This window comes from Lupinus angustifolius, chromosome LG09 (assembly GCF_001865875.1).
Source record: "Lupinus angustifolius cultivar Tanjil chromosome LG09, LupAngTanjil_v1.0, whole genome shotgun sequence".
In the NCBI taxonomy this organism is placed as follows: Eukaryota; Viridiplantae; Streptophyta; class Magnoliopsida; order Fabales; family Fabaceae; genus Lupinus; species Lupinus angustifolius.
Window position 1 is genome coordinate 11,473,392 of NC_032017.1, and position 15,304 is coordinate 11,488,695.

A 15,304-nucleotide genomic window follows, 5' to 3' on the forward strand; every position below is an offset into this window, starting at 1 on the left:
GTCCAATTAAAACTACAATTGATATATAGTAAGGAAGAAAAGATAGAAGGAAGTACTTGCATTCCCCATGGTTATCTTTAACAATAGATTGATCTTACCTTTCTTGTCGGATTATTATAATTGATGCATAAAAGCATCTTTTCATCATTCTAAACTAAGATTTTAAAATATTATATCGTCTTTATTTAAACCTGGACTTCTCAACAAATTAATGCAAAGGAGCATCTTGCAATATAAAGAGTGAGTATCAAATTCCATAACCATGGCAGCACGTCCTAAATACTACATAACTTCCATTCTTTGTTGGTTATTCTTTTGCCTTCAAATCATTACAGTTATATCAGGATCATATGTAAGATACATATTGCTCTCAAGCTTTTCTTCCCTTAAGTTGTTTTTCAATATTTTTTCTTTTTTTTTTGCTCTCATATTGCTTCTACTAAATTTTTGCATGACATATACATATATTAATTTCGTATGGATAAAAAAATTTAGTAAGAAGATATATCATCACTCATTTTTTTTTGAATGGTGAGATTTGTTGGTTATGCCAAACTAATTCTCAGGAATATAGTATGTCATGTGAATATATACTACACTAATCATCGCGAGTATGGATACGAGAGAATCTAGTTTCATTGGATTTTGGTATTCTTGGTTCTGTAATTTAACCTTTCTCCCCTTAAAAAAACTTGATTTGACTTAACTTTTCCACAAATCATTATTTTAGATAGTTGAAGAACTACCTCAAAACCGGACTTTACATGTCATAACTTTTGTTGTAGTATGTCTACTTTTTCAATGGGCCTTATCGTATTATAATTCAACCCAAAAAATTGGAACTTGGAATTTTGACGAAAATATGAGACTTTTGTAGGGAGTGAAATGTGATGGCTATATTTTAGAGCCTGAAAATTGTGAGATTGGAATTGGGTATCTGACCTATGATGATTTATTGTTTTTATAATCAAAAGATAGGATTCTTTTGAAATGGAATGATAATCACATATTCTTCAACTAAATCTTACCTCCCCACTATTTTAAATTCCACTGTGCAATTGTAATTCTACTTGTAACATTATGATTTAGGAAGTGTTTTTACTGCCACAATGCAACTTCAATTAGGACGGCATCTTCTGGCACTTTTTTCTCAATCACAATAACATAAATATAACAACAACCACAATTTAAAATAACACTGAAAACAATATGCAGGTCACAACCATAATGGAACAACACCAAATGGCCCTGCACAATTACAACAAAATAATGTAACAAGATAAACCCCCACAATTCTTAAACCAACAACACTTATTCACTTTAGCATCTTACTTTTTGCTCTTCCTACAATACGAGTGAATACATAGATTAGGGTTTATTTTAATCTTCTTGCATTATAATAATTTCTGTCAATAGAAATAGAAAATCTCTGCTGCATGTAGAAGTAGGTGACATCAACTAAACAACGTTAATTTTGTAGGCTCTATTCAACCTTTTATTTTATTTCTTCTCTAAGCTGTAACAACTTTTTAATCTATTATTTCTCAGTGGCTTGAAGAACATTCACAGAACTGGTTCAACCATGGTGGAGACTTGTTTAACAGAAGATATGCCAACAAAGAACACAAGATCAACCCAAAATCAGTTTCAAACCTACGTTTGAAGTGGAAATTCTATGCAGGAAAAGAAATAACTGATACACCAGCAATATTTAATGGTACAATTTATTTTACAAGCTGGAATGGTAACATCTATGCTGTGAAAGCATTAGATGGATCTCTAGTTTGGAAAAAGAACATTGAGAAGTTAACAGGAATAAGTTATAATGGTTTTATTTCTAATGCTAATTCCACATTCTCAAGAGCGACACCAACTTTAGCTGGTGAAGATTTACTTGTTGTTGGAATATATGGCCCTGCTGTGGTTATTTCTCTTAACAGAAACAATGGTGAGCTTGTGTGGATGACCCAACTGGATAATAATGCTAGAAGTGTTATCACCATGTCTGGAACATACTACAATGGGTTAGTATACTTTTACTATGGTCCTTTTCATCAAATTCTGTATAGTTATTCTTATGCCAATACTTTTTTATCATTACATTCCAATGGTCAAGATTAGATTATTAAAAGATTATCAAACTTAAAACATTTATATCTGATTTGCTTAGTTTTAAATTCCAATGTATATATAATTCTTACCATTCATTTACAATTGTATGGCTATAAAAAACTTGTACATGCATATATAAGCACATAAATGTATATATGCATTTATTTATATATCTAACTAAAATAGTTGACAATATGAAAACAATACATTTAAATGCTAATACATATAATTTTTTTTACCTTAACTCGGTCCTAGACCCGAAGGCTAATCCGACCTCAAATGTCAACTAAACCATCTTTGAACCCAAACCTAAACTCAATTAAATTTAATGCATATCCCTTTTAGATAAAATATTTTCAATATTATTTATTAATGAGTATATAATTTGATATATGAAATAAAATATATGTTGATATGTTGCTAATCATTTACATATATGATAAAAATTAGATAATCAATAATATTTTGGATCAAATAATGTGTCAATATTTTGTACATAATTAAATACACACATACAAATATGATGAATGAGTGACCATATGACTGGTCAGATTGTATCATGTTTGTCCCATTACCCGATCCTAAATATTGATTAAATCTAAATTTTAAATTCGAACCTGACCATAGACCTGATAAAACCCGATCATATTCAGCTGGTAAGATGAGTTTATGCTCACCCATAATAAGTATGTAACGTCAAATGTGAACAATCAAGTTTGACGCATTAATATGACACACCCTCAATACATATCATATATTTATTATGTTGATTAAAAGTAGAGTCTATGAAAGTTTTTTAGATAGACAATACATATCATATATTTATATTATTTTTATGTAACAGAACAAACAACAAGAAAATGGTGGATGATATGATTAACATACACTACAAGAATGTAAGAATATATGAAGATAATTACTAATATAATAAGTCCCTGAAAGTTCGCCTTTGAAATCTTCACACTTCATAGTATTTTAATTTATTTTATTTCACGTAGCAATTTATAATAATGTAGCTTATAAAATAAGTAACCGGCTTGCAATAATGAAATGATAAGAGTGTTGCACATTCTTTTATTTTTTTAAACTTTTATGTTCTCTCTCCCTATCTCTCTAAAGACATGATATTATATTTGATGAGTATGAGAGATAATGCACCAAAAAAATAAGTATAGGAGATGGAGCAAGTGAGGGATTGAGACCTTCCTAAACTATATTACTTGTTAAATTTAAAAATATTTACATAAAAAATTCAAAATTGCAATTTATTAATATGACTTGTTCATTTTCTATCAAATAATAAATGATTTTCTATTTTCAATTAATTAATGTAGTGATGATATTTTGATAACAAAGCATTTGATATGCTTAAAACTTTAAAAACTCATCTAAAAAGACCAAAACTATAACATCAAAAGTGGTAAAACTAACTTGTACTGTTGTGACATTGTAACCATCGAAGTAAAGCTGTATAAGTAACTTTGGTATTACCAACAAAAAAAGTTACAAGCTTTTTACTAAGGGCAAATATAAAGAAACTTTTAATGATATTGAAATTCAATTTTTTTAAGTGACAGTTATTACCTTTCAAAAATCTGTCCCATTTAGTTTAACATTTATATAAGGTTAATTTAATGTTTTTTCAATCCCTATTTAGAAGTTAGAGACTTAGAATATATTTTATAAAGTTTTTTTATTAATATATTATAAGTCGTTTTATAGTTGAATCGAATAATTGATCCTTACTATATTCCTAAAAATTATACTCTTTATCTATTACTTTATCCATATTCTAAAGTATATTTTTACCGTTTTCGGTAAACGAATGGAGTGATAGATAGTTTTAAAATATTTAAATAATTTGTAATTATCTGTTCTGTAAGTCTTGTGCAAGAAAAAATTTGGATCGGTAATTTAACTATACAGAACTTATATGACAAACTTCCAACAAAATTTAGGGTTAAAAAGAAATTGTGACGACTTAATAAAAATAAATACCTTTTGTATATCAAAAGAATTTAATTGAATTACATTTTTACAATAGATTTTAAATAAATACTAATTCAAAAATGTAAGATATGTTTTCTTTTCAACTCAAATATTGTTAGTTGAGTCCAATATAATTTTTGACTCATTTTCTTAATTAGCTTTAAATTGTTTCATAATTTTGTCACTCTAGGTCATACCCTTTATTTTAATTTATATCAACGTATAATATAAAATAATAATCATTATAACAACAAAATATTAAATAAATTTATGGCTAGAGTAATAATAATCGACAACAAAATAAATTTAAAAAAGAGTAATTAAGTTGTCTTGAATCCCCATTAATTATTAGCCTCAGCAGTGCCTCCAATGAGTTATATTTAGTGATGGATTGAGTAATTTAGTTACATGTTTGTTCTTTTTTTATTGTCAGAGAAACAAAATTTTATAGGTTTGTTGATTCTATTAAGTTATTTCTAACAAAATGTATTCACAGGGCTTTCTACGTTGGAACTTCTTCAACTGAAGAAGTGTTAAGTGTAGAACAATGCTGCACATTTCGTGGCAGCTTCTCCAAATTAGACATAAAATCTGGCGCTATATTATGGCAAACTTATATGATACCAGATAATCATGGCAATAAAGGAGAATATGCTGGTGCTGCTATATGGGGAAGTAGCCCCTCAATTGATCCATTAAGAAACTCAATATATATTGCCACTGGTAACTTATACTCAGTTCCATTAAGAATAAGTCAATGCCAAGAACAAGAAAATAATCAAACAAAACCTACTCATGAAGATGATTGTGTTGAGCCTGATAACCATTCTGAATCAATCCTAGCTCTTGATTTGGATTCTGGGAAAATCAAATGGTACCACCAACTTGGAGGTTATGATGTTTGGTTCCTTGCATGCAATGATCTTTCAACACCTGATTGTCCTCCAGGTCCAAACCCTGATGCTGATTTTGGGGAGGCACCAATGATGCTTACTATTGATGTAAATGGTTCCAAGCAAGATATTGTTGTTGCTGTCCAGAAAAGTGGTTTTGCATGGGCTTTAAATCGGGACAATGGTACCCTCATCTGGTCTAAGGTAATAACTACATTCACTGCTACTGCATTTGTTTTTAAAAACTTAGGGTTTTCTTACCTCATATATTTGGATAATTGTTCGACGGGACAATGATCCAATGATAGGGGAGTGCTATTGTTATTGTGATATGAGAGGAGCAAACATGCATAAATAAGATTCATCTTGAATCAAAATCTTAAGTATATAGTTTCATGAGTACTTTTCACTTATAAACTCTTCAATGCATCTCCTCATATCCAACATAAGACTTCATACTTAATATTTTCAAATATTTTTCTAGTTTATCTTATAACTAATGGTGACAGGCATTTCGTGCATGTCGACCTATACTCTAGCTTTATGATGTCAAATATTCAGGTTTTATATATTTTATTTTAGAAAATTAGAATATTTTATATTGTATTTTTTATTGGGTGTCTTATCATTATAATTTTTATTTTATTATAATGTTCAACTTAAGGTGGGAGGAGTAATTAATATGTTGGTGGTGGTTAGATATAATTATATGGTTTTTTGTAGAAATTAAAAAATGTTAATGACAAAATAAGAAAATAAAATTACATCATGATGGTAATTACATCATGTTTTGCCTTTATATATAGTATAAATATAGCGATCGATAATTAGTTTAGATGATACATGTCTAATTTCCCTTAAGTAAAGTCCTGAGTTCGACTCTTATCTATACTATATATAAAGTCAAAACATTTTATAACTATCTACCATGATGTAATTTCACTTTGCATATTTTGTCATTCTAATTAATTATTATTACAATATTTTTTTACATAATAAAAAAATAGAAGTTAGAGGAAGTTATATACACCAAAAATATCAAACCACCAATGCAATATTTAATGTAAATTTTTAATAATCTCATAATTCATTTTTCATATTTTTCTATTACATAAATTATAATATTATGTACACTCAATACAAAAAAATTGATATAATTCTTTGACACGAAATATATAAAAATTGAATATTCATTACTATAAAATAAGAATGTAGGTCAGCAGACACAGAGTGCGTATCAACGCACTAGTACTAATAAAGTCAAAACAAATAATAATTATCACTATAACATAATTTTTATATTCCAAATTTATGATCATTTGAACATTTCTCATTAATAACTAATATAAACTTCCACATATTATTTCTATTACTTTCATTTTTTATATTAATATATCATTAATCTTTCATACACTCTTTTATTTATATTTTTACTCTTTATTGAGTTCATATATTGCATTTTTTATATTTAAATTGTTTTTCTTAAATAGTATACATGAAGCTGATACATTATATATTAGAAAAAATACGAATATGGGTCGATCGGCATAGAGTACCGATAGACACGCTGGTATATAGAAAGAAGAAAAAACTAGTTTGGAGAGCTAGCTTCACCTTCAAGTAAGCATTGTAGCTTAGTAGCATTCTTAGCATTTCAACCCATATATAAAAAAACTTTTGAGGCTAACCCTCAAGTAAGATTACTGGTTAGTTAGGGTAGAATCCAAAGCAATAAAAACAGTTTGTGAAAATTATTATGTAAACCATTTCCAAGTACTTGAATAAGCAAGCTTAACAAAGTAACTAATTTCAATATAAAGTTATGAACTGATCATGCATGTGCATGCATACAGGAAGCAGGACCTGGTGCTGTAGGAGGAGGAGGAATATGGGGAGCAGCCACTGATAAAAAAAATGTCTACACTAACATTGTTAATGCTGATGCTAAAAACTTCACACTTTTACCATCTCAAAGGGTCACTACAAGTGGGGGTTGGGTAGCAATGGATGCAAAGAATGGTAAAATTCTATGGTCCATAGAAAACCCTAACAATGCAACTTCTGTAAGTGGCCCAGTGAGTGTGGCTAATGGTGTTGTGTTTGTTGGAACCACAAATGCAAATGGATCGATATATGCTTTAAATGCACATAGTGGACAAGTTCTATGGTCTTTTGTCTCTGATGCTGCTATCTCTGGTGGTGTTTCAATTAGCAATGGTTGCATTTATGTGGGTCAAGGACGTAGCCTTTACACTGCACCTGTTGGGTACAATCTTACTGCAGCAACTTCACTCTTTGCCTTTTGTGTATAAGGTGTTAGAGATAATGTGGTGCAATAAAACATGGGCATTTTTATTTGTTTTACTGTATAAAGTACTCTTGTCGAGTCAAAATAAAACTTTACAAATATAATAAAATAATATTATGAATTGATAGTTCATTGCAAGTTCTTAATTTTCTGCACTGTTCTTGTATTCTGATTGTGGGTAGATTGATTGCCTGTTTTATTATATGCAACATCGGAATCAGATTTGTATTCCTAATGATGAAAGCAAGTTATTTATTATATTAAATTTTATATCTTCATTTCTTGCACAAATGGGGATGTAGCTCAAATGGTAGAGCGCTTGCTTTGCATGCGAGAGGCACGGGGTTCGATCCCCCGCATCTCCAACATTTGCTTTTTACTGCTTTGTTTAGGGTGATCCATAACCATAAGATATATACATTTATGTGAGCTTTCATTGCTTTATTTATTGCGTGCAAGCTTTCCTTGCGTTGTTTCTTGTGATCGATAAGAGATATATACATTCACTAAAAAATGTCATCACCTGTAAATAAATGAAGAGTTTAATATTTACTTGTACAGATAGATATATAAAAATCACGACCTTATAAATAAATTAAGAGTTTAATATCTATGCTTAAAATATATATAAATTTGGTAGATAATTTGTTACTCATTTTTATTAGGGGTATAAAAATTCGGTTTGGTTTTTGATGCATTTTAGTGAGCGAACTGATCAAAAACATATTGTTCGGTTCTGCTCAATTAACCGCAAATTTAACTATAAGAACCGAAACGCTCTTGAATGGTTCAGTTTCACGGTTTTTCCATTTACTATTTTTTATAAGAAATCTTGCATCAATTGAAAATTCAAAATGTATTACAAGAGATATTGTTTATCCATAAAAGGATAAACATTACTACTATTATTATAAAAAATTATAAATCATATATAACGATACAATTCATGATTAGTAACATATATAAAAAATATTTAATAGTTACATTTATAACTTTAGATTTCATAATTAGTAATACATGTAACAATACATGTATAATAATATATGATATAGGTTAGTTTCAAACTCAATATCACATATTTTGAAAAATATGTTCCAAATCATAAGACACTAGGAAACAATTTAGTAATTAATAACATATATAATATTAACTTAATAACAATTTAGTAACATATATAACACTACAATTCATACAAAAATTGATAATTTAAGCTAGAAAAATGGTTGAAGAATTTAAACAATAATAAAATATTATTCCTTAATCCCTAATATATATTTCTTTAATATGCGGTCCAGTTTGGTTTCAACGGTTCCTAAATTTCTAAAATCATAAACCGAACCGAACATAAATGATTCCTTGAAAAATAACCGAACCACATTTTGTGGTTTAGTTCAGTTCAATTTTATCAGTTTCACAGTAAACCAAAACCGCTTACACCCCTAATTTCTATTATTTTTATTTAAAAGTGATAATAATTAAAAATGAATGAGAATGCACTATCAGTGCATAAATCCCATTCTCTTTAAAAAAAACTGTTGCATTATTGATGCATTTAAGTATATTATTTGGTTCAAGAGGTTGAATTCAATAAATGAATGCATATAGGGATGACAATGAGGTGTCGTAGTGTTTTACTATTCCCAAACCTATTTATAATTTATATATTTTGTAATAATCAATATGTAAAAATAATTATTATATAAATAATATGATATTTATATGATAAATTTATGATTATAGTCAAATAAGTGTAATTTACTATAAAATAATTATAAAGTATATGATATATTAAAATAATAATAAAAAAACTATAATATATATAAAATTTAATTTATAAATTTGCGATACCCACAGGGCGGGTATCATAAAATGCATTCACATCCATAAGCTATTATTAAAGATATTTGTTACGGGTATCTTCATAGGTACATATGGATCAGAGTTTTTTTTTTGCCATCCTTAAATGCATGTTAATTTAAAAGTGAATTACATGTTGAATTGAATAAATATGCGATCAATATTATCCGGTTTATACCCAAAATCAATTGAAGAATATGAGATACTATGTGAAGTTATTGGAGCTTTTGGACCCAATTGGTGGATAAAGAAACAAGCTTGGGATGTAACCCATAAACCGGAACAATTGTAGCTGATGAGGCATGATAGAATGCTAAAATAAAGGTTAGTATTGTTTAAATAGGTTTTTTAACACTCTTATTTTAATTTACATAGTTACCTTAAGATTTTAATTCATTTGTATTACTTATATTTAAGAGTCAATGATAAACAATAAATAATACTGCAATAGGCTAGTGTAAAAAAAATTACAATATCAATCCTTTTCTCTATCTTATTTACCTTTCTTTATGTTTTGTGTACCTCAATTCATGAAGAATTGAAATTTATAATCGGAGATGTAGTGGTAACAAGTGAAAGTGTATTGACACCAACTATGGGTGTACCAAGTTAATCTAGTGCAAAAAATACTTCTATATATATGCCAATTAATACTTCTATATATATGCCAATTAAACCCCTCTAAAATATTGTTCTCCAAACTTATTCTCTAAAACCCGTCTACCATCTTGAAATCTGAAACTTCTTCATGATATTTATAGATAACCAAGTTTAGTTGATTAGATTATTTGTCTTACATTTTGTCATTAATGTGTCTACATTATTTGTCTTGTAGTTTTTTTGGTACAACGGAAATAAATAGCAAAAAGAAACTAAAGCATAGGGAAAGATCTATCTGCAGGATGGACATGGCTCTTGTAGGTGGAGAATCCTAAATTCCCAAGTCCACATGAAGACCCAAACTAAGTTTACACATGTAATCCACCATCATATTTCCCTCTCTGTAGATATGTTGAAGTCGAACATCCCAATTCCTCCTAAGCAACCCACAGATGTTATGAAGTACTTGGGAAATAGGATCTAAGTGAGTTTGCACCTTATTAGAAATGAGATGAATTGCTTCAAGGCAGTCACTCTCCAAGGTAACCTGACGATGACCCAACTCAAGCCCATGATTAATGGCTAGAAGCTCAACTAAATTAGAAGATCCAGTTCCAAAGTTTCCACTAAATCCTGATAACCAAAGACCGTTATGATTGTGGATCACACCACCACCTCCAATCGTTTGATCATGTAGACTACAACTACCGTCCATATTAAGTTTGACCCTTCCAGCTTCCGGCCGACACCAATGGATGCTCAACATGGTTGCCTCATTCGACATAGTATTAATAAGAAACCAATCCCTGAAATCGTGGTGAACATTACGTGAGACGTAAGAAATGTCCTAAGTAGAATTTACAAAGACTATATTATTACGCCATCGCCAAGACCACTAGATGCCTGCTAAGAAGAGACGCTCGTTGGAGAGTCTAGCATGAGTTGTCATCCAAGACATGAAAGATTGGTTAGTCCAAAAGGTTTGCTCGTTGAATCCCAGGCGGTGCCAAAGCAGGGATGAGTTACCACAATCTCTAAAGGTATGGAGAAAATCCTCAATTGAATTGTTGCATCTTCCACACATGGATGTTGTTAACATTTTCCTCCTGAAACGAAGAGAGTTAGTAGGCAAAGAATTATGAGTAGAAAGCTAGAGAAGAAACTTAACTTTTTCAGGGACAAGTATTCTCCATAGTCAATTCCATTGGTTATGAGAAGAAATAATAACATCATTACTTTTAAGCCACCGATAGCCTGAATTAGTTGTGTAACATCCTGAGGCGTTGTCAACCCAAAGCCAACCGCTGAAATTATTGGATGACGACGACACATGAATAGTAAGAATAAAGTCCTTCACTTGGCTAGGAAGTAAAGTGTACACCATGCTAAAGTCACACGAAAGATCTTTCCTTAAGTCCTTCACCTACAACTAGGTGTCAGAAATGTTAACAAAATCTACCATATAGCAAAGCTTACCTAAGCCTGACCAATTATCATACCAGAGGGAATAATCACCATCTCCTAATTGTAAGTTGAAGCCATTCCTCAATTTCATGGCTGCTTTAACTATACCCTTCCAGACAGGAGAGGCAAAAGGCTTACTCGAGGCATAAAGAATGTATTGATTCCCAAGATATTTCTCTTTCTTGACCTTGCACCAAAGCTTGTTGCTCCCCTGAATTAAATTCCAACTCAACTTACCCAAAAGAGAGATATTTACCGAACGGGTGTCACGAACCCCAAAGCCACCATCTTTTTTATTCCTGGTGAGAACTTCCCAATTCACCAAGTTCAGGCTCTGCTTACCAGCATCACCACCCCAAATAAAGTTCCTAGTCATTCGGTCAATATCATTACAAATGCTTAAGGTAACCACATACTCTGCATGGTGTAAGTGGTTAGGGAGGTAACGACAGATTTAGCAAGACAAAGCCTACATACCTTATTAAGCAAATTGGACTTCCATGTACTCATATGTCGGTGGACCTTCTCAGTCAACAGATTGAAGACAAATTTGTGAACCCTACCTTGAACCAAAGGGATTCCCAAATAGTTACCCAAATTAGAAACAACGCGCATCCTACAAATAGACATGAAAGTGTGTTTTCTCCTGTTTGAGACATTTTTAGAGCACATAGGTTGAAATACACAAATAGTAGGATGAAGGATGTTGTTGGAGGAGAAACAATGACAGGTGAATAGAACATCTCCAATGATAATTCTTACATCATTGGAAATAAGAAAATTTCCCTCATTTACTATTATGAGATTCTTATTTATTAAAAATACTATTTCTATGAGAACATTTTTGTGGTTGTTATTATAAGAAAATGTGGAACTCATAAGAAAAATGGAGATAGAAATTGTGTGATAGGTTATAGGATATATTATGGGACCAACCATTATTCTTAATTTCTAGGGATGGGTATTAAATCATAAAATATTGTATAGTGTCCAAATAAAAATGTAGTTGCTATATACTAATCAAAATGTTGTTAAGGTTTTCTGAAAGAAAAATGATGTGTGGGACATAGATCTTACGCATAAATCTGGTTTATCCTCTTAACGGAGTTAGATCAAGTGGATTGAACCCAACCTTTTCTTCAAGAATGATACGTGCATTTTTCAATATACTTTACTTTAGAAATTCAAAACATGTGCCCTACAAACCATAATCGCCAATCTACATGATCTTAAGTACTAAAGGGTCTAGTATTGATTGGGATGGTGACACATGTCATTCAAAAAATCTAACAATATGTAAATACTTTTAAATAAAAACATCAGCAAGTCTATTATAACCTCACATCCCAACACTGAGTTCTCTGATACTATAGAAGATCTAAGCCCCATAATTAAGGGTGACAATTGGATGAATTTGGATCATAATGGATGGATAGAATGTCATCTACCAATCCATATAAATCCATAATACCACATTTCTAAACTATCCAATCCATCTATATCCAATGGATTCCAATCCATCCATTCCATTCATATCCCCATTTTAATGGATTGGATGGATGAATATCAAATCAATTTTTTTAATTTAAACTAAAGCAATTTTTGAAGGAAAAAAATATTTTTAAAAATTATTATTTAATAAAGCATTTATAAAAATCAATTCAAAAAACATTATTAAAAAAAATATCGGTATTTAAATTTACATCTCAAAGTTATGAAAGAAAATAGTGTAGGTGAGGTCAAATATAGTGTATTGTACAATCATGCATTTTTCTTGTGCTCAATCATGAAACAAAAATATTATATCAATCCTTATTGAAACTTTTTGAGAGAATTTTTGATAAAAAGAATAATATTATTGAAGGAATCATTTTGTTAGAAAGAGAACAATTTATATTATTGGTGTTAAAACCAGTTCGTGCAGCCGATCTAATCTGTAAACCGTGAACTAGTCTTAACACCACTACAATATAATATTTATACAAGTCATGCAATTATACAGGTAAAAACTAGTTATACCGACTAACTTTCAATTGAACCGTACCGGTCGTACCGACTGGTTTTATTTAAAATTATTTTTTAATGAAAATGATTTATTTTTACCAAAATAATGGTATGAATTATCAAACACACAACTACTATATTTTTATACATATATAACATGGTCTATTTTTTATACATCTAAAACATGCCATTCACTTATACCATTTCGTTTTACCTTTAGCCTTGGCTAGAGCCTCTTAGTACTCATCCATATTTTGATGCACTTCTTGCAAATGCGAGACTCATTCTGTCAAATGAGCGACTTGGTCTTGTCCCACAACGGCTTGTTGTTGGCTTAATTTGAGATCTCTTTCAAGCTTGGTGATTCTCACATCTCTAAGATGGACGACCTTCTTGAAACCCCTTAACTCTTCCTTCAACTCAACCCTTTTTTTAGCGTCTATTTCCATAACTTGTCTCTAGGCTTCCAATTTCTCTTTCACCTTACGGATCTCGACGAATGCTTCAGTTTTGGCTCTTTTTAGAGTAGCTGGAACATATACTTCCTTTTCTATTTTTAGCTTATTCTTCAACTTCTCAATCTCATGATCTTTTCTTAGTATTTTGATGTGAGCGTCTTGTCTTTTGCCATCGACAATGCTCACTTGCTCACGAAGGGTTTCTACTATGCCTTGGAGCTCTTTCTCCCTTGAGGATAAATTCTCTTCTCTTGGCAAAGGTGGCGAGATGATTACCTCTCCGACCATAGCTGCTCTCCAACTGTCATACTCAGGTGTGTTGTGGACTCTCGCTGCTCCTCTTTGTTGATCCTCTTTGGTGACAAGATTATCCCAAACTTCCTTGACCTTCCTTATTAACTCATCATCATCATCATCATAGAGGCGTATGACACTCTTGGGTATGTCAATCGATCTTATATGCATTCATCCAAGTTGTTGCAGTATCAGTTCTGGTGTGTAGAAAAAACATCCATTGGTGCCCAGTAGAGGAACATTACTGTACGAACCGCAGTGGGTTATCATGCTCTTTTGCGGACACCAGTAACACATCCACCTGTATTCATTCAGCGCAAGACACTCAAGAGTAAACCTCCACCCATCCACTACATTTTCCTCAAGTGTGATGCTATTGAAATTCATAATAACACGATTGGTGAGGGCTTGATACTTGACAGCGTGCACATGTGTGGCCACCCATACATACAATATGTGAGCACAACCCCGAATTTTAAGGAACCGCTTCTGATGTCAATTGGACATGGCTATGAACGTGTCACCTAGGATTGCTGGCATGAGGTCAGACTTCCACTTGAAATAGAGATGGAAAAATAGGCCACCCAACCCGTTTTGCCCACGCCCGCAAATGCCCGCAAAAATTTAAGCGGGCGCATGCATGCCCGCATTGGTTACCAGACCAAATTCAATGCCCTGCGCGTTTTAAAACGTGCTAATGGACTAGCGGGCATTGTTAAATAATTAAAATAAATAAATAATTCATATAATAAATGAAATAAAATAAAATAAAATAGTTGAAGATAAAAATTAACAAATTTTTTGATATTTTATATGAAGTTTAACAAATCACATTAGATTACAATTATTTTAGGGATTAAAAATCATATTACATCATAACTTATTTAAAATTTTCTTACTTTTTCCTTAAATTATGTTTATGGGTCGCCCTTATGCCCAACGGAAATACCCACAAACTTGGCGGGCAAAACGGGCCGGATGAAACAGGAAAATATGCAAATTTTGTATGGCCTACCCGCAAAAAAATGTGGGCTATATGGGTTTGCCCACGGTCAATGCCCGTTTTTCCATGTCTAACTTGATTACCTTGTAAAACACCTTCATGGCCTTGTACCCGATTTATTCAATAATAGAATGGAAAAATATCAATCCATAAATGAGGAGTGCCAAGATAGGCTTGATAACTGTTCAATTTTCTTGATCCATTGATTTCTGCAAGTGAAGCTCGAAAGTACTTTGTAGCTAACCTTGATGGCCCCTCCTCTCCACTTGATCCATATGAGTTAATCTAATAATTTTCTTGACTGCGTCAGTTGGAGCTTCAC

The 15,304-nt window shown here is 31.2% G+C and overlaps 1 protein-coding gene and 1 non-coding gene across 2 annotated transcripts; both read left to right on the forward strand.

Moving 5' to 3' along the window:
* LOC109356038 (polyvinylalcohol dehydrogenase-like) lies at window positions 233-7,348 on the forward strand. Its single transcript, XM_019599364.1, has 4 exons — window positions 233-352; window positions 1,549-2,024; window positions 4,598-5,198; window positions 6,848-7,348. Exons 1-4 carry the CDS (start codon window positions 263-265, stop codon window positions 7,304-7,306), a joined length of 1,626 nt encoding a protein of 541 aa, XP_019454909.1. The 5' UTR covers window positions 233-262; the 3' UTR covers window positions 7,307-7,348.
* Window positions 7,595-7,667, forward strand: TRNAA-UGC. The gene has a single exon. It is a non-coding gene; the product is annotated as a tRNA-Ala (tRNA).

Bases quoted from the DNA above. Each gene is read 5' to 3' on its own strand.
- LOC109356038 (XM_019599364.1), top strand. From the start codon at position 263: ATGGCAGCACGTCCTAAATACTACATAACTTCCATTCTTTGTTGGTTA. The intron at 353-1,548 runs GTAAGATACATA...ATTATTTCTCAG, and splicing joins CAGTTATATCAGGATCATAT to TGGCTTGAAGAACATTCACA. The intron at 5,199-6,847 runs GTAATAACTACA...GCATGCATACAG, and splicing joins GTACCCTCATCTGGTCTAAG to GAAGCAGGACCTGGTGCTGT.